Consider the following 27,601-nt stretch of genomic DNA (forward strand, 5'->3'; position numbering starts at 1 on the left):
TATGTCATTGAATCCAGTAAATAGCTATGAACATGGCACACTGAAAATTTAAAAAAAGCACAGCAAACACTAAAAATTTTGGCCAAAAGCCACATTTGTTTCTTGCTTTGAAAAGATGTATACTAATTTCTGAAAGTAGCTCTAATTTATAAAAAGCCATATCTGCCAGCCTGAAGGAAGAACATAGCTCTCTTGGTTGAAACATCTGGCTCTTAATGGACTCCGAAGTCTAAGCAAATGAAAGCTTAGAACATCTGAAATTGAACTCTTCTTCATGAAAGAGAAGGAAGGAAGAAGAAAGGCAAAGCTCTCTTCCCAGAGGTGCAATGCAAACATCTCCTCAGAGAGAAGCAAAAAGAAGGGTGGTATCACCCATCTTTGGACAAGAAAACCAAACACGATCTGTGTTTATACCTTTGTATTTATGTAATTTGTGTTACCATTTTTATGACCAAGATAGAAAGATCTATCTTAGGTATTTACATAGTAAAAATCACTCCAATATCTAGAACTGATAATTTGTGATTATATTGTCATATCCTGACTAGCTACAGAACTCACAAAGAGCTACTTCTTTTCCATAAAGAAGCCTTCTTACTAAATGAAGATTTATTACTTATAGAATCGCTGGCCACTTTGCCAATGACAGAATTTTAGGAAGTTGGATCAGTGTAACACACTGCTCACAGAGTCCTTCTGGTATGCAAAATTCCAACCACCCTTTATGAAGATATTGCCAAAAAAAATTAATTCTTAAAGGGCAGGTAGCAGAGTGGGTTATAACCTGTACCTCTGGAACCAGATCCTCAACTGGTATAAATCACAACTTCACTGACTTCAATGGAATTACGACAATTTACTACAGCTAAGAATCTGGCTCTTGGTTTCAAAACCTGGTTGGTACAAACATGAAAATAATTGGGTGGCCTCATCAGAGTCATTTATGGACCATTTGTTCACCTCATGAATTTGCCATTATGCAATGAGGCATGACTGGCAGTTTTTGATCCAGAGAAGTCAAGGCATAAAATAGGTGAGGCTATGGAGATGGAATAGCAGAGATATGTGGATCCCATTACCTCTGCATCTACTCTCATTTTCAGAAGCAATAAAACAATTCATCCACCATATTTTAAAAGGAAAACAAAAGCATGGATAAATAAGAGAAGCAGAAACAAATTAATTCTAAGAAAAAATGTGGTAACCTATTTTTTATATACCATATGTTCCTAATGTGATATGCAGAGCACTCTTGATAAAAGAGTATGAGAGTGTAGTCATCAATTAGCATACCTTGAAAGGGTGAGACTTTAATAATAGAAGTGATTTGCCTGGTTGCACTTTTAACTCTTCATTAATATTGAAAGGGTTAAACTTCCTCCATGAAAGAAATTGACATTTAGCAAAATCCTTTAGGGTTTTCCCTGTATTAAAGAAAAATACACATTTATTTGAACAGCCAAGAAAAAACTGCAATTTATTAAGTTTCAAAGAATCTTCGTACTCTCGAAAGCAACTTTCGGTGCATGTTCTTTAACAATCACATTCTATGAGGAGAAAACATTAAAAGCCACAAACTTTTTTTTTAAATCTCAGAGTTACAGACATCTTTAATTCCAAATGAAAGGCAAAAAAAAAGTTAAACAGAAATTTTAACTTCCATCGCCAATTTTAAAATATCAGGAGTTTTTCTCAACTCAATGCTAAACTTCAGCATGGAAAAATTTATGTACTGTATGGAAACACGCACATACACATACATATTTTATGTGTGTGTATATATATATATAAAATATATATGTAGAATGCGTGTAATGGCAATGAGATGCAATTACTCTGAGGAAAGGTTATTCAGCTAAATACACTACTAAACTTGAGAAAAAACAAGTCTTGAACCCAGTTTGTGCATAGTTCATGATCCTCTATAAAACCAGCTTTTGTTGATTTGCAACCTTGCAGGACCCTTTTTATCTGATAAAACGATTAAAAAGCTAATCTTCCAAAAAACAAAAACAAAAAAAAATGTAATGCACAAGTTTCCTGATTCAAGCAGGCAGGGAGCACAATGTTCATATAATTTTTTAAAACATACTTGAGGGGTATGTTATTCCATTGTCTTTCTTCCTTTTAAAACAATCAAAAACATTGATCATTTTTAAACATAAAGCAATTTTTTAATATATAAAGCACTCTTCAAACATCTATTTCTTTTGAGTCCATTATTTGGTAAATATGTAACTGCTACACATTAGATTAGGTATTTTCTTCTGTCTTTTTTTTTGTTTTTTTTTGTTTTTTGTTTTTTTTTAATAATATCTTCAGTGCTAGGAGTTGGGTTTAAAAATACATGAAATGGTGTGGAGTTGCTCCTCGGGAAACCCGGCTTTCCTGAGACATCTTCCACCATGTGCAAGATAGTGATCACAAAGTTTTCGCCACTTTGACGAAGAAGAGGAAAACAACAAAAAATAGTACACAGCAATGGCCAAAGAAAAGGATAATACAACAACACTGTTCAATCCCAGAGCTCTGAAGTAGCATATCTTCATTCTGAAAATAGGTTTCTTTACGATGGAAGTCTTTTATTTTTCTTTCTCTTTTTATTTTTTTTTTTTTAAATTCCTTTTTTATTTTAAAGTTAGAAGGAGGAAAAAAAAAAAAAGGTCTGTAAACAGTTGGGAGCCAAAATTCTTGACTCCTCCAAAAGCAGTCAAAACTATGTCCAAGTGCTTGTTTCTGTTCCTGCTTGCAGGGGAACTATCCACTCTTTACAAATATCTATGGCCACAGTTCAACAAGAGTATTTTTTTTTAAACTTTATATTCCGAATGGAAAATGGTGCAATACTCCGGTAATAATTTTCTTGCATTAGTCCACAATAAAAAGCCGCTAAAGGTAGATATACATATTATTCTCCAGAGATACACACTGTAATTTTTAAAACGCAATAAGAGTCCTTGAGAGTAAACATTTACACATGAATTGTCGCCGGCCCCTCCTATCCTTTTTTTTTTTTTTTTTTTTTTTTTTTTAAACATATAGGATTAGCTACAAGAAGGGCTGCGGACACTCAGTGCAAAGTTAGAAGCTAATAACAATTAAACATTTGACCAATGAGCAAATAAAAAGCATATACTGAATAAGAGAAAAAAAAATCACACTTTTAAATCACACACTGGCGCACGCACGTGCGCGCGCGCACACACACACACACACACACAAGCTCACTCGCACACATACATCTGTTCCAACACAAACACATAGTATGAACTTTAAAAAAATTCCTAGAGCCTGTTTTTGTGTATTGATGCCAACCTGGAAGTGTAATAATTAGAAAGTGTTCACATTTTGTTATTGGCCTGCTGGATTCAAGTATTTGCATGTTTGATATGTTTTTTTTTTTTTAAACTTTTTATATTTTGGGGGGATTTTAAAAAAATGACATGAAAAAGTAATGAAACAAGGGTAATGTGCATAGGCAGATCCATGGGAGCAGTGGACACAGATACCCCACCCCCACCCTCCAATTCAACCTGTACAGTCAATAGTTACCATTTGGATTCATTACTTTTCTGTACCAAAGATGAATATCACACTCCACTTTCTTCTGATTATTGGGTCCGCCTCTGGTAATGTGCATAATAGTCACAGGCTCATTTTAAATAGGCTTTCATTCCCCCCACCCCCCAAAGTTGATAAAATAACCCTTTCCAGCCCAAATTCTGAAAAGTGCCCTTCATGATAGACCTATTCTAAGCAGCTTTTATACTTTGTTTTTAAAAACACCATACAAACATAAAAAGACAACATAAAATAAAAAGCCATGAAAAAAATAAAACCTGTCGCATGTGACACTGACCAAATGTAGCCCATACTGTTTCATTAACAGTTCACAAGGACTTCTGCAGAGTTTCATATTTGACATTGGACAGAGGTACTAAAAAGGGCTGCCAGTCTGATCTGTTAAAGCTGGATTCTTCGTGAAGCCCTGGACTGGAAAGGGTTACATTTTTTTCCTTTAGTGCTGATGATTGTTATTTCCACTTTGTTTCTCTCGTTTCCTAGATGGACTCCCCACTGAGAAGATCACCTGGGAGCAGAGTATTCAAAGGTGTTGGGCTGCCAATAACCCTGCCATCATCGGTGCTGGGGGGCCCCCAAAGGCTGCTTGAGTACTGAGGGACCCCACCCCAAAGCAGATCGCTGCTCCCTTTGCCACCCAGGCAGGGAGTATTCCAGTGGCCTGCATCATTCCGCACCAATCCATGAGAGCTGCTTGTGGAGCCCATACGAGTCTGATTGGTTCCAGTGTTGGACTGCCAACTGGAGGTGGGTGGCAGTGGCTGGCCTTGTGCTAAGAAACGGTTTACTTCTTCTTCACCAGCAAACTCAGCCAAGATGGTAGTGTTTCCCAAAACACACCTAACAACAACAACAACAACAACAACAACGTGAAACACAGGGATAAAACTGACACTATTTTCAAAAGTATCAGAGAGTGCTAAACTAGGAGGGTAGAATTTTTATAAGCCCCTTTTCATTTTGAATTCAATGACGGAGGCAGAATTAGGCTAACTCAGAATTTTTAAAACTCTTATCCCCTAACTCATTTTCTTTCCAATAATTCTATTTCATAATTACTTAAATGTACAGTCATGCATACACACAAAAATCCACACATGTGAAGATAATATCTTTTAATCTGCAAACTCTGCAAGACAGGGATTGTGATTTCTTTTGTTTTTGGAAAACACCTATGCACAATGTGGGTGCTACCAGACACCAATAACACTATCAATAAAGAATAATGTGAAAATCTGCAGTTGTTATAAATTTAGTTATTTTTGCACTTTCAAATACCTCATTTACCCTCCTACTACTAACCCATCTCCCCAGGATTTATGCTAACATTCAATCCGACTCAGCAGGATAGGACAGACCATGATAGTTTCTGGGTTAGGGATGGCCAACCAAGTGAAGTGTCTAATTACTCTCTCCATTCCCCCAAAAGTTCCTTTGTCAGGCATCTAATTTTTCTCTCTGACATTAAACAAACCAAAAACAAATATGGTTTTGGAGAGCCCATTCCTTCACAAAAATATGTTTAATGTTACTGTTCAACGTGTCGTTAACCTGGTGCATATTTTCACTGCCTAGTATAATCTTAATTTTTGTTTTCATTTAGAGATTTATTTGAGAGGTCTGTCTTCAAGAATCAGGAATTTGCTGTGATAAGTATATTTCCAACAGCTATTCTCTGAAGAAATACTGATGTTGAAACACAGACCACTACTAATACACCCTTCATCCCACAGAGTTGAGAATTCTTCCCTGCCTCTCGCTATTTAAAAAAAAATATTTATGATTCAATTCCTCTGCATATGTATCTCTTAGGATTTTGCGACTGCATGGCTAAAGAACTTGCTGCAGAAAGGTATTCTAGAATCCAAGCGTTCATTCCTTTAAAAATTAAGTTTCCAACCCAAGACCTTCCAAATGTGCATGGAGGTTAAAACCAATGTGCTGGTGTCTGCCTGAGTTTTCAGAGAGCCTGAAGCAATAACTCAGTTGTGAACTGCTCCATTCCTGTCAACGGAATGTAAATTTTGAAACCCAGTTACAACAATTCGAATGTTAATAATGCTAACTCTTTCGCTCCTGATCATTTTAACAGAAACAACCAGCTGAAGTGTGTATCTGAAACTGCTTCCTGTGCCTCCCCATTTGTCATAAACCTCCCACTGTCCCTTAACTAGCTAGAAGAGCTCCCAGCTTCCTCCTACAATGCAGGTATTTGTTTTCATACAAAATTCTGCAGCACATTAAAAATTAAATTAGTGGCAGCAATAAATACATGGAATTTATCAAATTGAACAAGGACAAATTCCATATTTAATTCAATAAAAACCTCTATTTTTAATTTTATCTGAAGCTACCACACAACATCTAGTTTGCTGGAGAATCCTGGGACCTTCCAGAAGAATTTAAGTGAAGCTTCCCACAGAGTACAAAGGATTTTGTTCATGAGCTGCACATCAAGAAGAACTGAAAGAATTAGTGACTGCAGCATATGTGGGTGTATTTATGTTCCACGACTGGGTTTGCGCATATGTTCCCTGCTTAACCAGCCTCTTTAGAATTTTCCACATATGGAGTGCCTGTCCTTCCCGCCCAAGAGTGATCTACCTGTGATATGCAACAGAACCTTTTAGCGCTATTTTTATGAAGGTATCAGATCACATATCAAATGTGAATAGGCACGGTTATTCCCAATTTACATGTTGAGAAAATGAGGAAGAGAGGTTAAGCGAGTTGCTCCAGGTCACATATTGAGCCAATGGTACAGCTGGAACCTGGGTCTCCTGAATCCCAATTCAATGATGTATATTTTCAGAAAACAATTGCATGTAAGAAATTATATAAGTTTTAATTATGAAATGATGGCTGAAGTCTTTTAGTGTTATATTACAATTTTGCTATCTTTCTGAAATCCCTTTTTAATTTACCATTACTGCTCTCCAAACCAAGATGTTTCTGTGTCACACACAATACATATAACACAACCCAATACTCAACCTCTGTAAAGCAGAGGTCTATTATATCTTTAGCAGTAATATATACTAATATTATTTCCCCACTAATCAAAATTTCTCTTTTATATGGATGGCTCTGAAACTTCAAAGAACATTGAGGCTTTACTGTATAAACTTTTAAAATACACACTTATTTTTAATCTACATTTTCAATATTATAGCATACATTAAGGCTAGAATTATTTCTAACTTAGTCCCACATCTAAACTGAAATCATTAAGTCAGGACCGTTTTTGACCTTTATTTGCTCTGAACGCTGCCACACAGTCTTTAATTAAGGAAAGGTCAAAACTTTAAAAAGCAACATCATCATGCATATCATTATGTAAATTTTTCTATATTACCATACACTTTATCCTTTTATCTAATCAGGCTCATCATGGAAAGCTAGCTGCAACTTTGCATCCAAAATGACTATTGCCTCATAATTTTAAAGTACAGGGAAACATAGAAACTGCCATATTGGATCAGTCCAGTGGTACATCTCCCAGGACCTTGTTTCCAACAGTGGCCACCATAAGATGTTTCAGAGAAGAGTGCATTATATTACAATTACACAATAATTTGCCAATAGGGGAAGTTTCTTCTTAATCCTTAGCAATTAGTGTTTGTCTTAGGTCCTGAAACAATAGGATGTATATTCCTTATATTTTTAAATCGATCTAATGTAATTATGGATATTTCATCCCAATAAACGTCAAATCTCTTTTTGACTGCTACTAAGCTCTTGCCTTCAATGACAGATCGTGGCAATGAGTTCCACAGGTATTTTTTTTTGTTTGTATTTTTAGACATGTTATTTAAAAAGAACATCCTATCATAAGTTTAAAAGTTTTCAGTTTCACTGGAAGTCCCTTGGGAAAAAGTAAATACCAGAGCATGAGTTACCTTCTCTACACCATTCCTTCTTTTGATTATCTCTAGCATGTTCTCGTTTACGCATTTTCTCTCTGAACTAAACAATCCTAGTCTTTCCTGTTTCACATATGGAATTCTTCCCATGCCTCGAATAGTTTTTGTTGCCCGTCTTTGGGTCCCTTTTATTTCTGTTGTATCTTTTTTGAGATGATGTGACCAGAACTGAACACAGTATTTATGGTGAACACTTACCATCAATTTCTATAATGGCACTTCATACACTGCTTCTGAGTGTATCTAGTCCACAAGTACTTTTCTCCTACAATTTCGGCTAAAAGATAATTTCCAAGATACCACCAAACAAAACAGGATAGCAATTCAGTGCCATGGCAAGCTAATGCTTAGGAGAACAGGCGCTGTACTAGATTCTACTTTACAGAAAAAGTAAAAGAAGAGAAAAACCATACATATGCAGAGACTTCTGGGCCTTCGCTGCTTCTTCCTTGGAACTGTAGCGGACCACAGCATTCCCTTGAGTCAGGTTCAGGTGGAATGTAATTAGAGGGCCGTGTTGCAAACACAGTGTCCGCAGTGTAGAACCATCAATCTAATCAGAGAGGGAGAAAAAATTTGACTCGTTTTTCTGTGGTTGTCATTATATTTGTTAATGGAAGAAACTTTAAATGATAAAGGAAAAAATGTACATAGAGTGCAAATGTAGTTTCCTCCTACAAGATAAAGAAAATGGAATTAGAGGTATCAGTGTCTTTTTAGGAGGAGATAATCTCTTCTTTTCAAGTTCTCTCTACAATTCAACACAGAACCTGCTACTTATTTTAAAATGATATAAAAATATTTATCATTACATGCCTACCATGGGTAGGTAGGGGAATCCAACTTGTTCATAAATAGCTTATATTAATAAAACTTGTTTTTTCAAGGTATCTCTTGGTCTCTGCACCCATGGCTTTCAGTCTTATTCATCTCCACGTGAATTATACCATGGGGAGGAGTAGAGGAATCGATGGATAGTGGGAGAATAGGAGAAGAATAAAAAATCCAGAAAAACTGGACTTTAAATCTTTGAATTTGCCCCCAAAACACCACTCACACACCTAACTTTAAAACAAATAAATTATATATATTAGCTTGGCTAATTATACAGACTCAGAGTTCATATTTGATTTGACCGCGATTTAAGAATTCAAAGGATTCTCTCTAGTGGAAAGACACCATTCAATTTCCTTCTTATCAAAACAACCCATATGGAACACTTCGGTATTATCCACTCAAATGCAGCGGCTCAATTACTTATTGTCGATAAAAAAACTTGTTCCAAAGGATATCTAACCTTACTTAATATCAGGACCTAAATAAAAATACAGTAGAACCTACTACTACTAATAGAAATAATTATACCACCCAGCTCTTACACAGAACTTTTCATCCACAGATCTAAAAATCTTTTACAAAGGAGGTCAGTAACATAACAAATGGGAACGGGCACAGGAAGTGACTTGCCTAAGGTCACCCAGCAGGCCAGTAGCAGAGATGGGAACAGAACCAGGAATTCCTGAGTTCCAGTACAGTGCGCTATCTACTGCTACATAGATTAGTATTATATTCTCATTGCATCTAACCAAATTACCAGGGCTGATAAGTGTTCTTCCCACCATCTCGTAAGTATAACATGGCTCTTTGCAATTACTCATGTTATTCTGCTTACCTGGGGTGTGAGGTTACGGAGAACCAACCAGCTGCTTGTTCTTCCTGAGCTGTCAGTACTCCAGGCAGAACCTATATCATAAATCCAGAAATAGAACAATTTAACATCTTAATTAGAGCACATTACAACAATCAAACTCATCAAGAATAAAGAACATGCAAGATACAAACACTAACAATGCATCTGCTATTGTAAACATACTCATTAGCAATCCAATGAGCAATTTATGTCCATCCTCTTTTCCTTTCTTGTTTAGGATGAAAGGAGGAAGCCCCATGATAATTCAAAAATGCTCCCAGTTGGCTCTGAAGGGATCAGTGGAATTTCTCACATTCCTGCCACCATCACTTTCATGGGTGACCACTGTAACACTATACTGGTGGAAGCTGGCATTTCACCAAAACGTCCTTCAGGTTACACTAGAATTAGCCAGCATGTGACACTTTAAAAAGCAACAGAAATGACATTTTCTAGTGGCATTTGAAAAACTGCAGTAGTTCTAAAATCACATTGAAGAAAATACGCAGGCTGCAAATGGAATCCTTGCACCAGCACTATGTGGCCACCAGGTGGGCTTTTGCCAACAAAAAAAGACGTGACAGCTTCTGACAGTTGAGGAGAACATTTAATGCCCATCTTTCTGAGAAGATGATTGATAAAATAGTCAGCTATTATTGGTGACATTTATTTCTGATACAGATGCTTTTTTATAAATCATACTTACTCTCCGTGGGCTCCATCATTCCATCAATTGTGCTCATCATACAACTGATGGGATAATTAGGGCCTGGATGTTTTGCATCCCTGCTATAGATATGTATTCTATGTCATAAATTCTTCCGATTAACTAATACTGAAGTCTTACAACAATTCTCAGAAAAACACCTCCCACAAAACAAGAAAAGGTCTCAAGTTATTTAGAAAAAATGAGCAAAAGTATTATAAAAAAGATCCCTACTGTAGTGAAATTATTCCCCACTGCTTGGAAACATGCCCTACTGACTCATGACTTTATTTTACTTATGAGCCATCCTGAGTGATAGAAAATAAAACCTGCATTTCAATGCAAGAGTTGACGCACCCTGCATTTATTAAACCTCAAGTACCTCGAGTATAGTACTAGAGCAAAAGGGTGACATACTACTTTAACATTGAGAATAAAATTAAACAAAGCATTGCACTATTATAAAATGTAGGAGTCAGAAGAATACCAGAGGAATAAGAGCTGGTCCAACCCAGTGGGCTGGCACCCCAGGTAGATGATGGCTTGGTGTTTGTTAAGCCTGGAGGTGGTCTTGTAGGAGCAGTAGTGTTTCTGGGTACCTTCCATAGTTCATGGGATAGAGAGGCTTGTGTGTGAGAGATTGGGCCAGAGGACCATGTAGATTTGATGTCTGACAATTTACCTGCAACAGAGAAACATAATTCATATATTTTTGGTTAGCAGGTTAAAAAAAATCTGAACAATCGGTGACTCCAGTAAGCGAACAGGTGATTCATAAGGCTACTCATTAATTATAATCTACTAATATCTGACATATGTTACTATTGTCCACTTGCTACTGAAGGTCCCAGCACTTTTCTTTCTGATAAAGAACAAAGAACCACAAAACAAGACTAGAGAATGTTTGATTAGCTGAAATCCAATTACATCAAAAATAAAATAATTACTGTATATGTTCTAAGTTACTTAGCTCAAACTTTAATAAAATAATGAAGTTCATACTTTCTGCACCCACTAACGAACAACCACTGTTATTTAAAATACAGAAATTGGCACATGCATGAGTTTCATGGTTCAATATTAAGCTGATTCCAGAAGAGATGGAAAGGACAAAATTTCCTATGCTGCTGAATATTCAAAGATAAATGCATCAGGTGTATGGATTCTTTTACAAGTCCCTCTTTGAAAAACTAAATCTTCATGAGAAAAGCCCCACATATCAAAATCTACCAGGTCTTACAACTTTTTGTTGACCTCTTTGTTATGCTCTGAAGCTGACCTTCCTTTCTATTAGTATCACAATTATTTTATTCCAATTCCTGTCAAACCAGAGTGTTATCAAGCATACTATGACCTAAAATTATACATTTCAAAGACGAACATTAAAACAAAAAAGGAGAGGTTAGCATTTCAGTGTCATTAACACAATCAGGACCAACTCAAATTATAGACACTACCAAACAAAATGCAAGTTGTCAAATGATCATCTTTGAAACATTTCACCTTTAAACTTCCGCACATCTGCCTGTCCCTCATGTAGCAACATATATAGAGCCTGATTTTCCTCCTCTCATTAACACCAATGTATATCAAGAGCAACTCCACCAATGTCAATGGAGTCAAACTGGTGTAAAGTGAGAGGCCAGTCAGGCCCATATTTTTGTGCAAACTGCAGTGACAAAAAGGAAGTTAACTACACTGTTCAGTAACTGCTTGAAGAAAGAAATCTGAATGTCTGATTTTTAGAACTCGTAGCAGCAGCTGGGCCTACAATTTAACATATGTACATTAATAAAAGTTGGGTGTTGCTATGTTACGGATTCTTATGAGGTTCACGCATAGATAGGATATAATAAACAAAAACAAAAAGGAAATATGCATGGCAGATAAAATTAAGTAATAAGCAAGCCATTACTTTCCCCTCCCTGTAAAAGAACATTTTAAGGCCCCTTTGCTTTGTGGCAACATGGACCTAAATGCTGCAGTAAGGTCCTTGGATGTTCAAGCTTCATTTAAATTAAGCTGAGGTTTTGAATTTATTAAATATGAAAATGAATAATACAATCAGTATAGTGCGTATTTCTGTATTTTTATTTTATACTGGCTCCACATTTCCAACTTTCAGTACTCTAAGGATTTTGTATACTTAACTGCATTGTAATAAGTTATAAGGGGGAAAGTTGGAGGTTTAGGCAACTGGGTAGGACTCTCCAGCACTTGGGAAGGTATGGGAGACAGTTTGGGATTATAGGAATCATATTAGCTGTATGATCAGTAGTGAAATAGTTAACATTATGGCTGATATTTGAATTGTCATCTTCAGGCTTCAGAATTAACAGCCCATTGAGATGAAGTCAATTCACATTTAGTTATTTTTTTAGACTCTCTGCAGACTCAGGCAGACAGGACTGCATTATTTTGCATTTGGTTTGTGTTTGAAAGTTTTTCACTGCAGTGGAAAATATGAAGCATTGATTGTTGTGGCAGTACTTAGGTTTTGAAATTTTAAAAGTTTTTCTACAGCTTGCTTGTCATGTGTTTGCTAGATTCAAAGAAATCCTAACAATACTTGGACTAGAACTTTATAGCAGCTATTTAACTAAAGGGACAGGCAAAACAAACAAACATTCCTATTTAGCTTTCTTATTAAAAATAATCGAAACACCTCATTGAGCTAGTGCTAAACTGTTTCCTGGGTATTAACAGGGCTGAAAACTGTTCAATTTTGAAAGTGGATTTATTAGAAATAGCTTTCAGATCAACCTTTACTGGTAAGATTCAGCAATACTGTTATTGAGGTCTCACAGAGAACATTGTGCCTCACAGCTGGAGCAAAAATAAACTTCGCCGAAAAAGTATGGATGCCAAAATAAAGTGGTAGCAGCATGGTATGAAGTGGGCTGAATATATTTTTCATTAGCGCATTTTTTCAGGTATTCACAACTCTAGGCATCCGGTTAAAATGCTCATCATTTCAGAGCTGCCAGTAGGAGCAGGACAGTGCTCAAAAGATATGAAGTAGGTCTGTAGTAGCACTACTATAATAACCAGAGGAAAGCACTTTTTCAGGGCCTTTGATCTTTGGGGATGGAGAGGGATGCTGAAAGTAGAAAGGCCATTTCTCGTACCTGCAATGCTAGGTGCGGATGCAATGCTGCTGAAAGAGCTACTGTAGCCGGAGGCACTAAGCGGCCAGGCACTCGATGAAGGCAGCGTGGCATTCTGAGATGATGTTGGGGATGACCCTGCAGAACCAGCAAAGAAGCAACTAAGAAAGATGGGCAAAATGGTGTTTGCTGCAGCATAAGCAATTCTAACTACATAATGCGCAAATATAAACCAAGCAACCAGCTTCCCCTAACCAGGAATGAAATGTTACAGAAAGCATGACAAAGTGAAGTAGAATTCTTCAGTATAAAAGAAAAGAAAAGTGGCACCACAGTGGCAAGTGTATAGGTGCCCATGCAGAAGACAAATTCAGGATTTCCTTTAAGATGATCTCTTAGGACATCAGAATGAAAATTAGGTCTGAAGGGGAAAGCTGTCTATCTGCATTGTTTATAAAGTGCTTGTCAGCCTATCCAAGCAACAGCAACTGTGGATGGATATGAATGTATATGAAAAACTAACCAAATACCCTGGATACCTAAATTGCTGAAGCAAGCACTTCTCCCCATGCCCTAATGTCCACAAATACCCTCAGGTATTTTGCACCAGGTAAAATAAATGCCTATCTCAAAACATCTAAAACTAGCTATATCATAGGAGCAATAGTAAGGAACAACTTGAAACCATCTTGGATTGGCAAATCAATCTACAATGTGTGTTCGACAAACTCACACAACTGAAATTAGGAGTTATCTTGTCATAAGGTTGCCTTATAGAAATGTTAAACATACATCTAAAACCTTCCTAATGGCTAACAAATATATTGTATCTGAAAAGTAGGGATCTGAACATGGAATATAATACCTTCAAAATAGTCGGAACAAAGAATGGGGGGCCATGAACTGAAAGTAATCAACCACAATTAGCAGCATATTCTGAGTGACTTTCATCATTCACAACATACATATACATACTGTGTGCACAGAATATATTAATTCAGAAAACAAAAAACGTTTCTCTTTATAAGACGAAAAGCCTGAGGTACAGTTATTAGGAAACATTCTGTTTGGTATCTTTAGATGATGCAAGAGACTAATATTTATACAATCAGAAGATAGACACTACAACTTGACTTTAATGTTAGTTTAACTGAAATGGAATAAATATTTGGCAGCAATACCACACATCTAAACTCCTCCTATCAAACAGTTCCTTATACAAAGTAGAACGGAAACTAAGAATACAGCCTAAAGACAGATTACTTATCAGTAACTGAGACTCTCAGAGTATATTGTCAGTATATATCAACACTCTCCGGACGCACATGCTCGCTTGCCATTGAGTCAGAACTCTCTTTAAAGCAGATGGGGTTGCACAATGCTTCCATGAAGAACTGAACCTTCAAGACCTGAAGGCAAGTAAGGGGATCCTCAGCCATAATTGTCCCTCAGTTCCTTCTATATATTCAGAATCTAAAATGAAGATGTAGAAGAAAAATGGTGGTGGGAAGTGAGCATCTAGGCTTACACTACAGTTACTGGTCAGTTATTTTTCTTCCTGTTGTTTCTCAGGATACAGCTTCCCAATTTTAGATGACAATTATTGGTATAAACATAACCCCCACACACACACCTTTTAAAAAAAAAGAAAGAAAGAAAATGAGTGTTAGGATCAATTATAGCTCAAAAGAGCTGATAAATTAATTGGGGAAGTTTTCCAGAACACCTGGAAGCCCTTAGGAGGCTCCCTCTCAGATATTGCAGAGATGGAGGTTTGCAAGGGAGGCAGCTCAGCTATTATGGGTAAAGTAAGCTTGCTGGAAAGCAGGGGAGCAGCACCAGTAAGAGGAGTGGGATGGACAGAGGAAAGATTAAACATCGAGAGAGGAAAAGGGTTCAGACAATCATGTCAGCTTACTCCTCCAAGATAGGCAACAGGTAAAAGTCCAGGGCATGGGAGGAACAAACAGCCACACTCCCCCAAACTACCACAGGTGCCACTTGGGACAGGAAAAGGAGGAGATTAAAGGGGACTTTGGCAGGTTTTCCTAAATAATACAAACAGTCTTGGAGACTTACTGATACGCTTAGTTCCATCCCAACTGCAACTTAGTACCTGGGTAAAACTTAGGATAGGCTGTGCAACCCCCTTATCTTTATAGAACGCTATGTATGTGGGAATCTATCATTTGACTAAACACTAACAAATTATCCAGGATTGTGGTGGATTCTCCATCACCTGCAATTTTCAAATCAAGATTGGACCTTGACCTTTGACCTTGTAACAGTTGGATGGGTCTCAAACTCCCTTCCTGAAGGCAGCAGAATGGACAAAAAAATCCCTGGGCCAGAGGCCTCAATTTCTACAATACTCTAAACTACCTAATGGTAACGGGAGACTAATATATCAAAGAAGGTGGGGGGAAAATTGATAGTGCAATTCTGAGCAACATCTAATTCTTCAGCTCCACTACATCAACTGGGATTGAGTGTTAAACTGGTACTGAGAAGGTTGGCAGGTACACAACAAAAGTTGAACAAATTGCTTAGACATCACCCTATCCAACCTAGCTGGGCACCAACACACACACCAGCACAGAGGAATTTGTCAGTACCAATAAGCCTCAACATCAAGGTCTCTCTGGTGCTAACCTACTTTCAAAACAGAGCCTTCTTTGGGGATTCTGAAATACCCAGAGGAAGCATCATGACTTTTCATTTTTAATCTTCCTTCTTATCTGAAGGAGGAAGAATTTAAAGCCAAGCACAACACATTGCCCTGCCTCTTGAGTTTATTTGAACCTTAGGAGTTCTAGAAGCCATGATTGAGAACTTTATTGATGCCAGAAATATCCCTGATTCCAAATGGCTAGGATTTTTAGCTCAGAGCAGATAATCCAGCAATGCTTTTCCAAGAACTAGCAATAAAGCTTGGAATCTGCCTTCTTATGGGTATGAAGGATAAAGGTACAACAAGGCAAGCTCTGACCTTGTCAGTGACCTTCACTGAGGTACTTCAGGCATCAGGAATGCCTGTCTGTCAGTATCTTCTTTGTATCACAAGATGCACAGTGTTTTAACTCAATCTCTTACACTGAGGCATACCATAATTCAATCTCAAAACTCCAAGGGATCTGACCAGGGTTGAAGGAACAGGTGCTGAAAAATGTGCTCAGAACTGGGCATGGAACCCGACACCTCAGAACTATGTAATGACAAAAGCTATCCAAACAGCTAAGCTAACATTACAATGCTAACTCTACACAAATTAAAGGAAAAAGCTGATGAAGAAAGACAACAACATGTCAGTAAGCCCAAGAATCACTGCTTTCCATATGGTTTTGTCTGAAAGGAGCATGTGTACTCCTAGAATGGTAATGCATATTGACAAGCCATTTAAAAGAGAAGAGGAGATTACTTACTGTAATTGGAGGTTCTTCGAGATGTGCGGTCCCCATCTGTATTCCAAATATGGGTACACGTGTGCCATGCCCCTGAGCACAGAAATTCTTCAAATCAGCATCTGTCGACCCACACATGTGCAGTAGTTTCCCTTATGCTCCTGACCGAGGGCATGGGGGGCAGTGCCTCACCAGTTCCCTCTTACCACAATCCAGCAGATCTGAAGCAGAGGTGAATGGACCACACATCTTGAAGAATCTCCAGATACAGTAAGCCAACTCCACTATTTCTTCGAATGCTGATCCTTATGTTTATTCTACACGTGTTTGACTAGCGAGCAGTGCTCAGAGTGCAGAAGGATGGGTAATTGGTAGTCCTGACAGGGGTACCATTTCAGATTTAGGTGAGTGGGGTTGCAACTTTAACTGTGATTCTAGAGGCTACACTACCGACAAGTAGATTTCAAAAATAACCAAACACCACTACTACCCTGCAGGCTAACCACTTTAAACCTTGTGGTACTGCAACAATTTGGATGATGCACATGAACAATATTTTATTACATCCTAACTCAAAACTTGTTTCATATATCCCACAACTGACATGCTTTTCATAGCAGCAGTTTCTGTGTTTGTACTTTTCCAATGCACAAATGATTGATTGAAATTCTAAATTTAGTAGAATTTCATTGAACCACAGGTTTATACTAAGGAGATCAAAATCTATTGTTCAAAATCTTGTAGTAGTAAGATCAAAACTAAAAATGAAATAAGATGAACCATATTCTGTTTTCATTTACAAAACTCCAAATTCAGAATAATGGTTGAAACCAATGCAATTATTCCAGATTTACAGCAGTGTTAAGGAGAGCAGAATTTGCCCCTTTGTGTTAGTTGCAATTTCTGTTGGAAACTGTGCTAGATATAGCTATGGATAGGGATCCTCTGGTAAAATCCCTCCCTAAACGGCTCACTATATTGAAAAATTCACTTAGCACAACTTACTGTAAGTATTAAATTGAACCTAATTACTAGAACTTACTTGATGATGTTTCTTTATTTTACAGAGTTTTACAAAGACTGGAACAGACATTTCCTCCCAATAACATTAGACCTTGCATAAGACCAATTGCAATTAACTATGGTAAATGATCCATCTGTATGGAGATCATGCACAACAGAACCATTTCATGGGGGGGGGGGGGGGGGGAGGAGAGGAAGCAAGCCATTTTACAAGAGGGTACCTACAGATAAAGTTGAACCAAGGGCTAGATCCTTAAACACATACATCACAAGTTATCATCCAATCCTTGTACATAAGTAAATGAAGTAAACTCTGGAGGTAGCTCTTGCTCTTTTTGTTGATCACTGGAGAACACTACATTGGAGATGAAACTAGAAGCCGAGAAGATCTAGAAAGAAACCCCTCTGGAAAATTCAGAACTACACCACAGTCTTTCTGCTGAGCATCATTTACCCTCTCTGATCTTTTTCCTTTAATTTCTTTAGGGCACTGTCCTAAGCATTTTAGAAATAACGCTACATCATGTCAGTAAAAGCACTAGTATCTATTGATTGCAAGGCAGACAGCAATGTACTTCAATTGTGAAAGGTTAGAAAACTTCTCAAAAATATGAACTCACCAAAGGTGACATAGATCCATTTAACAGATCAGGGCCTGAGAGCATTAGATCAAACCCTTTTTAAGGGGGAAAAGAGGCTTTGCAATTCGCAGCCTGGAGGCTGAAGAAGTCGAAGGTCCTAGGAACCAGCAGCTGCACCCAGGAAAATTTAGCAAAGTAGCAACCTGGGGTAGTGCAAGCCCAAGGCTTTGGCCATGAAAGGCACAGCACAGAGCTCCTGGCACAGAGAGGTGTGTGAGAGTGAGGCAGAGGAGCCCCAGCCAAGGGCTGTGAACATCAAAGAAGCTGCTGGCTGACTGACAGTTCAAGGGAGGGGTTGTGCGACTCTTGCATGTGCATGCGCACATACACACAGCACTGCATGCTTGTCTTAAAGGGCCAGAGCTTGCTTCCACGCAAAGGAAGCTGGAGCCCCGCTTGGGGGCTCGCTTGACGGCTGCAGGGGGAGCCCTCAGCCCTTTAGAGACACAACAATAAATCCACTGGCAAAACTTTGTTTGTAAAATTGTTCATAAAACTAAAATGTGGTACGATACTTGGGGGCGTCCCCCCGCCAAATGGCACCCTTGAGCCCAGATGCCTGTAGTACTGCCATTCCTACAGCCGCGTATGCAGTTGTGGCTTGAGTGAGAGCATAATATGACACAAACATATGGGACAGAGCTCCAGTTGCTGCTCTACAGATGCCCTGCAGCGAATACTCCTGGGGGAATTCTGCGCCATGGCGCATGCCCAGAATTCATGTCCCCTGCAGCTTATTTTTCCCCTGTAGAAAACAGATCCTAACAGGAAGGCACTGCAATTATGCCTTTTGCCCACCAGGGACTGCTGTGGCACCAGAAGAGAGGACAGCCAGAAGCAGAGAGGGAGGGGGCTGTGGCTGCCTTCCTCACAGTGCCTTGCCTGCAGAGAAGAAATGAGGGTAGGGGATGCAATTCTTGAATCCCGGGACTCTGAGCCTAGTCCTGGGACCTCGGAGGATTGTCCCCCAAAGGTGGGGGGGATGGGGTGACACTTATCCTATACTAACTATAAATGTATGCTAACTAAAATTACTAAACTGGATATAAGAACTATTTACAACAAGTTTACAGATTATGCACTGAAAGAGGACATGATTTCGACTCAGACCATGAGGCAGTAAGAAGGAACTGGAGAGGCGTCAATCCGCACTGCTCTTATACACTCAATAGAGAGCATGAAGGAAACCACTGTGCACCTATGGGTTAATGGACACCCCTCTGCAGAATTTCCAGACACAGGCACATGGTACGTATGCACACCCATGTGTGGAATACACATAGGGACCAGCACTCAACGTAGCAGCAAAATTCTTTATTTATACAGTATTTATGTAAAGGGTTAGAGTACATTTTCTGACTACAGAGGTATGAAACCTGCATGATGCAGAATCATGAATTATATTTATTAATATACAAAGTAGACATCATCTTCAGCATTACATTAATGTCTAATGTTGGCACAACACAAATAAAATACTGGATGCCTCAGAATCTTGACTTTAGCTAAATAACTTCTTTAAGCCTCCCTGATTAGCAGTGTAAAAATAATTTTAAAAATTTTTAATTCCCCTCCCTAAAAACACTTAAAGTCATTAAAGAATTAATTCAGTATTTCTCATGCATACAAATAACTTAAGTTTTAACCTGAACAGAGAATGCTTTCTGACACAATTCAACATTACTTAATGCAATTAAAAAACAAACTAAAAACACCAACCAAAAAACCAACCTGTCAACTCTCTCCCTTTCAAGTTCCACAGCCTCTTACCTGACAGAGCTTCAAGTTTCACAGCTCAGAATAGGAAACTTGCTTCTGCTTCAATGACAATTATGATTCACAATCTAGGCAAACACCCCACAAGTGACTATGATAGCTCAATCTACATTTTAAAGTCCTTAAATGTCCTTCTGACAATTTAGTTATAATTCTGCTGTATGCATTATAGTGTTCTATAAGACCGCTTTCTTCGGACAATTTACCTATTAGGGCATAGCATGACCACAAAACAACTAAGCCGTCTTTAGTTTGGTCCATTTTCTGAAGCTGTTAAGAAGTCATAAAGTCCACTGGCTCAGTGTTTTAGGAAGGGTCCCTCTTCACTCTGGAGTAAAGCTAATTGGGAGTGGAGGAAGGTGAAGAGAACATTTATATACAAGAAGGATTTTTAATCCTTTCTTGGCTGATTTTGAGGATATACAAGTCCATCTGCTCTTTCTGCTTGATCCTGTAGTGAACTTACAAATCGTGTTTTCATGACATCAGTTTGTTGCCATAGAAAGAGCTGAGATGTCATGATTTTGGTATTATGACTTCACTGCTGTATCAAGTAGGGGAAAAGGCTGGGCTGCATGGAGATCAAAACCGAACAGCTTAAGTATTTAAATGTAGGAAGAAATCTCCTGGAAAACGTGCAGATTTATATTTAAGCCTGACAGTTTGCACTAGTATTAAAGCGGCACCAGCGGTAAGTTTCCAATAAGAAACAGGAATCTCCAAATTCTGACTTAGTGGGCTAAAATGTCTAGACTTATGGTGGAAGTTCAGCAGTAAAGCATGAACACTATCAGATCCACCTTTCATCTGTGCATAGGTAGTATAGGAAGTTCTATACCAAACAAAAATACATTATATACATAGCGTAGGAATGAGACAGATAAAGTCAAAATGTTTGGAAGAAAGGGAAACAAAGTGAATACAGAGATGCAAAGTGTTTGAGACACATTTGCTTTACCTCCACTCTTGAGAAGATAGCGATTAACATCTTGTATGGTGGTGTTAATGGTAGGTCCAGTTGGAACACTTCCAGGAGTGACATCTGGGTCATTCTCAGGGTCAATATTCTGCAGTCCTTTCCATGGCACTCCAGGATGAAATTCTGTTTTAAAATAGCAAAAGCAAGAGTCTATGAAATTATTATCCTTCACGCTAAGCTCCCACACTTATTGCATCAGGAAAGACACAGATTCAGTAAATAAAACCAGGACTTAGATTCAGTGATATCGGTATTTTTAAGGTAATGTTTTTATGTTTTGTTACCTGGTGGCCAGTTAATGCTGGAGCCATTGGAGATTTTATCACTATCAGTTTTGGCACGTGACCAGCTGTGAGGAACAGCTACAGGTGGACTGGCTGGTGAATCACTATTTTGGATCAGATCGTACCGTCCGTAAGAATCATCAATGGAGGACTTTCCTGGAGGACCAATACTTAGACCCCCAGGAATAGCACCTGAAATGATTGCAGGGAAAAAATCATTTGTTTAGGGTCAGGACTCATTTTTTGGCTGCTCCTTTCATCTATACTTATATTTTGTAATTTATCCTGTCCTTAACACTTTCTGTATATTAAAATTAAGTAATACAATTAAAATATACATATAGTAAGAAAACCAACAATCTCACAGGATTTAACATAGCTCAAGACAGTTTTTCTTGGCATTCCCAGGAACTGAATCTGATGAAAACATCAGTAGCGCATCAAACTGTAAGTTAGCTATCAGCAATTCTGAGATCTCTGTCAAAAACAAGCTCAAATGGATAAGGTGATTCTTGGAGACAAGAGCTCTGACAGCAAAGGGAAAAGACTAAATAATATAATGGTTAATATATTTGCCTTTCACCTCTGGAGACTTATACTGAAATTAGTTTGGGAGTCTACCCTCTAGTTCCCAGGATACACATTTCACACACATTTCACCATCCATCACACATCTGGACATTACTGGCTGTCTGCTTGGGAAAGGCTCAATACTGTGTTGGGACAAAGGTGATGCAGCTCTATAGTGAGGTACATTGGCAAAACTGTGAGGGATGTTTGCATAGTGCCTACTACATTAAGGCTGCTTCTAGTTGGTGCTATTAGTCATTTGTTTTTCTGACCAACATTCACCAAACCAAAAACATGTTAAAATGAAGCTTTGATGGAAGGTTCCGTGTATTGCTAAACATGATGACACAGCCTATATCATAAGAAGCTCTTTAACAGTATTAACCTAATAGTTTATAATCTGAAAGGATATTTTGTACCAGTTTATGACCAGCTCTTATAGTAGAGAATATTGGGAAATTAGGTTGCTTTGCCAATCTGACCATCAAGTCCTGAGTACAAATTGACAAACATAGATGTGACATACCGTGCTTGCTAGAGTTCTGGTCAAGTGATGAAGCAGCACTAGATAGATTATCCATTGAGTTGGGGTGCGTCCACTGAGGAAGGCGAGACTGAGACTGAGACGTATCCTTCACTGACAAACCACCAGTAATGTCCATGCTATTTACATTCATGTTCGGATTCAGTCCAGCTAAAGGGAAGCAGATAGGTTGTTACATATCCCTAACATTTTATACTCCACTCCCTCAGTCTCCAACATTAATTCTTGATGCTTAATGATCCACAGAAATGAGTTACTGAACTTTAGATTTCAAACAGAAACAGTTCTGTATATACTATATGTCAATTTACCACATGCTGGTCTCAGCATTCTGCTCACCCTATAGTTTCTGCTAAAACTCCCACTAACTTCAGATACAATGAAATCACTGACAATGAGTGAAAGAACCCTGTAGGGATGTATTTTAATGCCATTGGCATTTCCACTTTAAATCTTCCTACTTGTCTCAGAAAAGGCATTCTGGAAGAGTGCATTAGAATTCAAAATTACAACAAGAAAGGAATTTACAACATTCCATCACTGAGACAGATCATACCTGACAACTTTCTAACAAATCCATATGTTCGAGATTTATTTTTTAGGCTAGCAAGGTTTTTAAAAATGATTAACACCACAGCCACTAATTGCGTAATATTGATTTGCTATTCACGAGGTTGGTGTTCTTCTATTTATAGACATGTTTAATGTATTTGAAAATTATATTCAAGACTAAATAACACATTTTATATCAATACATAGACAGTATTCTAGGGAAGAACTTTTTACATCTTTCTAAACTGGAGATCTCTGGATTTTCAATAAATCTTTAAAGTTAATCGATCAGAGGGTGCCGACATCCTCTTAGGTTTAGGCCCTTCATATATTTATAAGCAGCTTTTTTACCTTGTGGTGCTCATCATCCTAGTACCTAGCATATATTAATATACCCTTTCAGCTAACCTGCAAGATAGGTATGTATTGTCAACCCCACTTTACAAAGCTTCGACAGAGGAACAGATAAATTAAATTATTTGCCCTATGTCACATAAAAAATCTGTGGTACAGACAGAAATAAAATACAGAATTATTTCCTGAATCCCAATCACTTGCCTTACACACAAGACCATCCTTAACATCCTCCTGGTGAAAGTTTTAGTGGAAACCATATTGTCCAGTTAGAGTGGAACAGGTTCACAATCACTCCACATTTTGCTGACAAAAATAAATACATTGACCTCTAACACACTACTGTAATCCAGTATAAAGAGCATGGGGGGAGCAGTGTTGGTAGGGTATTTTTTGTAAGAGATCCTTGACTTTGGAACTTGTTTCTCCCTTTGGTGCACCAGAAGAGATGGTTACTCACCTGGTGCAGTAAGTGAGGTTCTTTGAGATGTGTCCCCCAGTGGGTGCTCCACTCTAGGTGTTGGCACGTTCTCAATCAGAGATTTCGCCAGCAGTGCCCGTCCGGGTCACACATTCGCCGTCCCCGTCTTGCGGCACCGTTGGCGCCCTTTTCGGCATGCGCGACCCGGACCCTTCTGTTCCTTCTCTACCGTAGCATCATAGAGTTTGACTCCAAAGCAGAGGGGAAGGAGGGTGGGTAGTGGAGCACCCACAGGGATACACATCTTGAAGAACCTCAGTTACTGCACAAGGTGAGTACCCATCTCCTCTTCTTTGAATAGTGTCCCTGTGGGTGCTCCACTCCAGGTGATTCTTGAGCAGCGCCCTCAGTTGGAGGAGGAAGCTTCAGAGTTGTTAGGCTGAATAGAAGAGAGTACTGATAGTCCGATTGCTGCATCATGTCTTGATGCTTGATCGAAGGTGTAGTGTTTTATGGAAGTGTGAGCCAAGGACCAGGTAGCTGCGTTGTATATTTCAGTAATTGGTATGTTATGCAAGAAGGCTGTGGATGTAGCAATTGATCTAGTTGAAGGTGTCCTGGCCCTTTGGGATGGCGTTACCTGTGACTGTGTGTAGCATGTGTGGATGCAGGTGGAAATCCACTTTGAAAGTCTTTGGCTGGATATGGCATTGCCTTTGGAACGTTCCGTAATTGATACGAAAAGTGTGGGAGATTTCCTGAAAGGTTTTGTTCTTTCTAGGTAAAACATATACTCGATGTTGTCAGTCATTAATCTTTATAGTTTTTCCTGCCATTAGAGGTAGAAAGTATATAAACGCATTGTGGACAGCTCATAACTCCAGTAGGTTTATGTGTAATTTTGTTTCCTATGGTGACCACTTGCCTTGACCGGTATGCTCTTGTAGGTGCGCTCCCCATTCAATTAGTGATGCATCTGTCGTGATCATGACTGAAGGTGTTTTGCTTATGAATGGAGTTCTTGTTTGAAGATTGTTGGGCTGCGTCCACCATTTTAATGATTGTTTGATCTTTTTTGGCATTGCTAGCGTTTTATATAGAGATTGTCTGTGTGGTTTGTAAACTGTTGTGAGCCACATTTGAAGTGGTTTCATGTGCAACCATGCATTTTGTACTATGAAAGTAGCAGCTGCCATATGACCCAACATTTGAAGGCATGTGCATATGTTCAGAGTTGGGCTGATTTGTACTATAGATTCCAGATTTACAATGGTCTGAAATCTGGTCTTTGGTAGGAATGACCTGGCAGTGAGGGAATCCAGGTGCGCCCCTATAAACTCCAGGCTGTAGGGTGGATTTTTTTGTCATTTATCATGAGCCCTAGTGTGTGAAATACTGTCCTTGTAGTGTGAACTGCATGTACAGCTTCCATATAGGTGTGTGCCCTTATTAGACAATCGTCGATACAGGGGAATATGGTGACCCCTAGTCTGCAAAAGTAAGCGGCTACTACAGCAAGGACCTTAGAAAAGACTCTTGGAGCAGTGCAAAGACCCAAGGATAGCACCATATATTGACAGTGGTTGTTGAGTAGTGTGAATCTTAGGAATTTTCTGTGGGCCGGATGAACAGTAACGTGAAAATGTGTGTCCAGGAGGCTGAGGGCTGCAAACAAGTCCCCCTGTTCCAGCACCAGCAATATAGCAGCCAGAGTAACCATCCTAAATTTTTGTATCTTTATTAATTTGTTCAATTTTCTTAAGACTAAAATGGGACTCCAACCTCCTGTCCTCTTTTGGGTGAGAAAATAATGAGAATAAAAGCCTTTTCCTCTGTGTTGAGAGGGAACATGCTCTATGGCACCTATTTGGAGTAAATGATCAATCTCCTATTGTAATAGTTGTTCATGAGATGGGTCCCTGAAGAGGGACAGAGAAGAAGTTTGTTGGCTTGTCGGTATGGAGGTAAAGGGGATAATGTATCCAGATCGGATAATTTCTAGGATTCATTTGTCTGATGTTATGTTCGCCCAGTGTTGGTAAAAGGGAGTAGTCGATGTTTGAACAAGATGGACTCTGGCTGTTGAAGGCGGTGGAGGTCGTATAAACCCTCGACCAAGTCCTCAAAATTACTGCTTTGGAGGAGCAGCCTGGATGGCTGCTGGTTAGTCTGTTGATGTCACTGTGGCCTTTGTTGGGAGCATGATTATTTGTATCGTCTGTTTTGCGACTAATGTTGGTATCTGGAATTATATGGCTGATACCTGAAGGGTCTTCTTGTTGCAGGTATGTAAATTCCAAGGGTATGGAGTGTAGCTATGGAATCTTTCATGGTATGCATGACTTCATCCGTTTTTTCCATGAACAGCTTCACTTCATCGAAAGGAAGATCCTCGATTGTTGCCTGCAGTTGTTTAGGCAGGGCTGCAGAGTGAAGCCATGATGCCCTATGCATGATGCCACAGTGTCAGCCACATCAAGGGAAGCCTACAATGCTGTTCTTGCGTCCAGTTGCCCTTCTTTGATCAACGACTGAAATTGCTGTTTTCTATCTCTGGGACAAATTCAATAAATTTTGATATCTTGGAATAATTATTGTGATCGTAATTTGATAGTAAGGTGCTTTAGTTTGCTACTCTTAATTGAAGAGTAGCTGACGTGTAGACTTTTCTGCCCATTAAGTCCAGCCTTTTATCATCTTTGTCGTGTGGTATCGACTTATGATGTTGCTGCTTATTCCTCTCATTAGCAGCTTCTATAACCAGGGAGTTAGAGCTGGATGGGTGAAGAGGAACTCCGTATCTTTGGCAGGGATATACTACTTTTTGTCAGCCCTTTTACAAGTGGGGGGATGGTGGCAGGAGTCTGTCATATGTTATTTGCTGGCTTCATAAGGGCATCATCCATTGGAAGGGCAATTTTGGTAGAAGCTGAGGTTTGCAATATTTTAAGCAATTTGTGTTGTGACCCTGCCATCTCCTGGAGTGGAATTTCCAAACCGTCCGCCATCCTCTTAAACAGTTCCTGGAACTGCTTAAAATCATCTGCAGTCGTCGGAGGTGGGGGAACTATGGTCTCATCGGGTGAGGAGGATGAGCTGTGTGTGGTTGACAGCATTTCTTGCTCAGCGCTCACATCCTGTTCATCGGCAGGACCAGTTATTTCGGGTCCTGTTTGAGTAGGTCTAATAGGTGATCTGTCTCTGTGCCTATATGATGTTGACAGTCTACTGTGTGATGGAGAGTAAATAGACCAGAGGTCCCAGCCAGGCCAGTGTATATGGTATTGTGGAGCAAACCATGGAGTTGTCTGTGAGGTAGCCGATGTCTGGATGGGTGGCCTCGGGGTGATGATAGCTGGGGAGAAAGAGTAGCCTGTTCATCATCATGCTCCTCATCACTGGAGAAGGGGATCGGAGACATGGACTGCTCATAAGTAAAGTGCACTGGAGAGGTGTCAGTCCCGCAGAGAGGTGATAGCGGGGAAGATGTTACAAATTCCTCCTCATTCTCATGATGTTTGCTCTTCTGAGCATGTTTTTGCAGAGCCAGAGTTGTCAGCTCCGTTGTCAATTACAGTGCTGAAGTGTGCTCCGTAGCCTTTTCCAGTGTGGACATATCCATCAGTACCGCCGGTGCTGTGGGTGCCCTCAGTGCTGTCTGGTGCTCAGGCTGTATCGGTGCTGTTGGCACCATGGTTTTCGCCAGTGCTGATGTTGACTGGTCAGCATACCAGCATTGTGCCACTTATCAGCGCTGAGGTCTGAGTCGGTGCCACTGTCGAGGTGGTTGCAGCCGTTGTGTGAACCGTTGCTTCAGACAGTGCCATGTCAGCACAGGGTTGTTTAGTTTTGTGTCTCAGCTCTTTAAAAGAGCGATCAGAGTCTCTCCTTGTTTAGGAGGTCAATGTACCCAAGGAACCTAAAGCCTCTTTGGTATCGAAACCTCTCCCCTTTCCTGGTGACTGACCTCCTTTTCTTGGCATGTTCAGTCGCAGGTGGAGTAGAGTGCCTTTTTCTGATGTTTTCTTGTGAGAAGCCATTACCCTGC

At 39.2% G+C, this 27,601-nt stretch overlaps 1 protein-coding gene across 13 annotated transcripts in view; it reads right to left on the reverse strand.

Moving 5' to 3' along the window:
- Positions 1–3,189: 3,189 nt before the first annotated feature.
- Positions 3,190–27,601, reverse strand: part of TNRC6C (trinucleotide repeat containing adaptor 6C) — a 555,652-nt gene continuing 531,240 nt past the window's right edge. For 11 of the 13 annotated variants that reach the window (XM_067547642.1, XM_067547643.1, XM_067547645.1 and 8 more), the window contains 8 exons: positions 22,209–22,376; positions 21,113–21,304; positions 20,808–20,951; positions 13,030–13,146; positions 10,389–10,583; positions 9,178–9,248; positions 7,919–8,058; positions 3,190–4,422 (listed from right to left, as the gene is read on the reverse strand). In XM_067547642.1, the coding sequence (XP_067403743.1) occupies positions 4,062–4,422; positions 7,919–8,058; positions 9,178–9,248; positions 10,389–10,583; positions 13,030–13,146; positions 20,808–20,951; positions 21,113–21,304; positions 22,209–22,376 (1,388 nt within the window). In that variant the 3' untranslated portion in view covers positions 3,190–4,061. The remainder of the gene's footprint in view (positions 4,423–7,918; positions 8,059–9,177; positions 9,249–10,388; positions 10,584–13,029; positions 13,147–20,807; positions 20,952–21,112; positions 21,305–22,208; positions 22,377–27,601) is intronic. The other 2 variants (XM_067547651.1, XM_067547649.1) reach the window with 2 other exon arrangements.

Source organism: Emydura macquarii, unplaced genomic scaffold, assembly GCF_026122565.2.
Source record: "Emydura macquarii macquarii isolate MOO-44397 ecotype Brisbane River unplaced genomic scaffold, CSIRO-AGI_Emac_v2 contig_1230, whole genome shotgun sequence".
Classification (NCBI taxonomy): domain Eukaryota; kingdom Metazoa; phylum Chordata; order Testudines; family Chelidae; genus Emydura; species Emydura macquarii.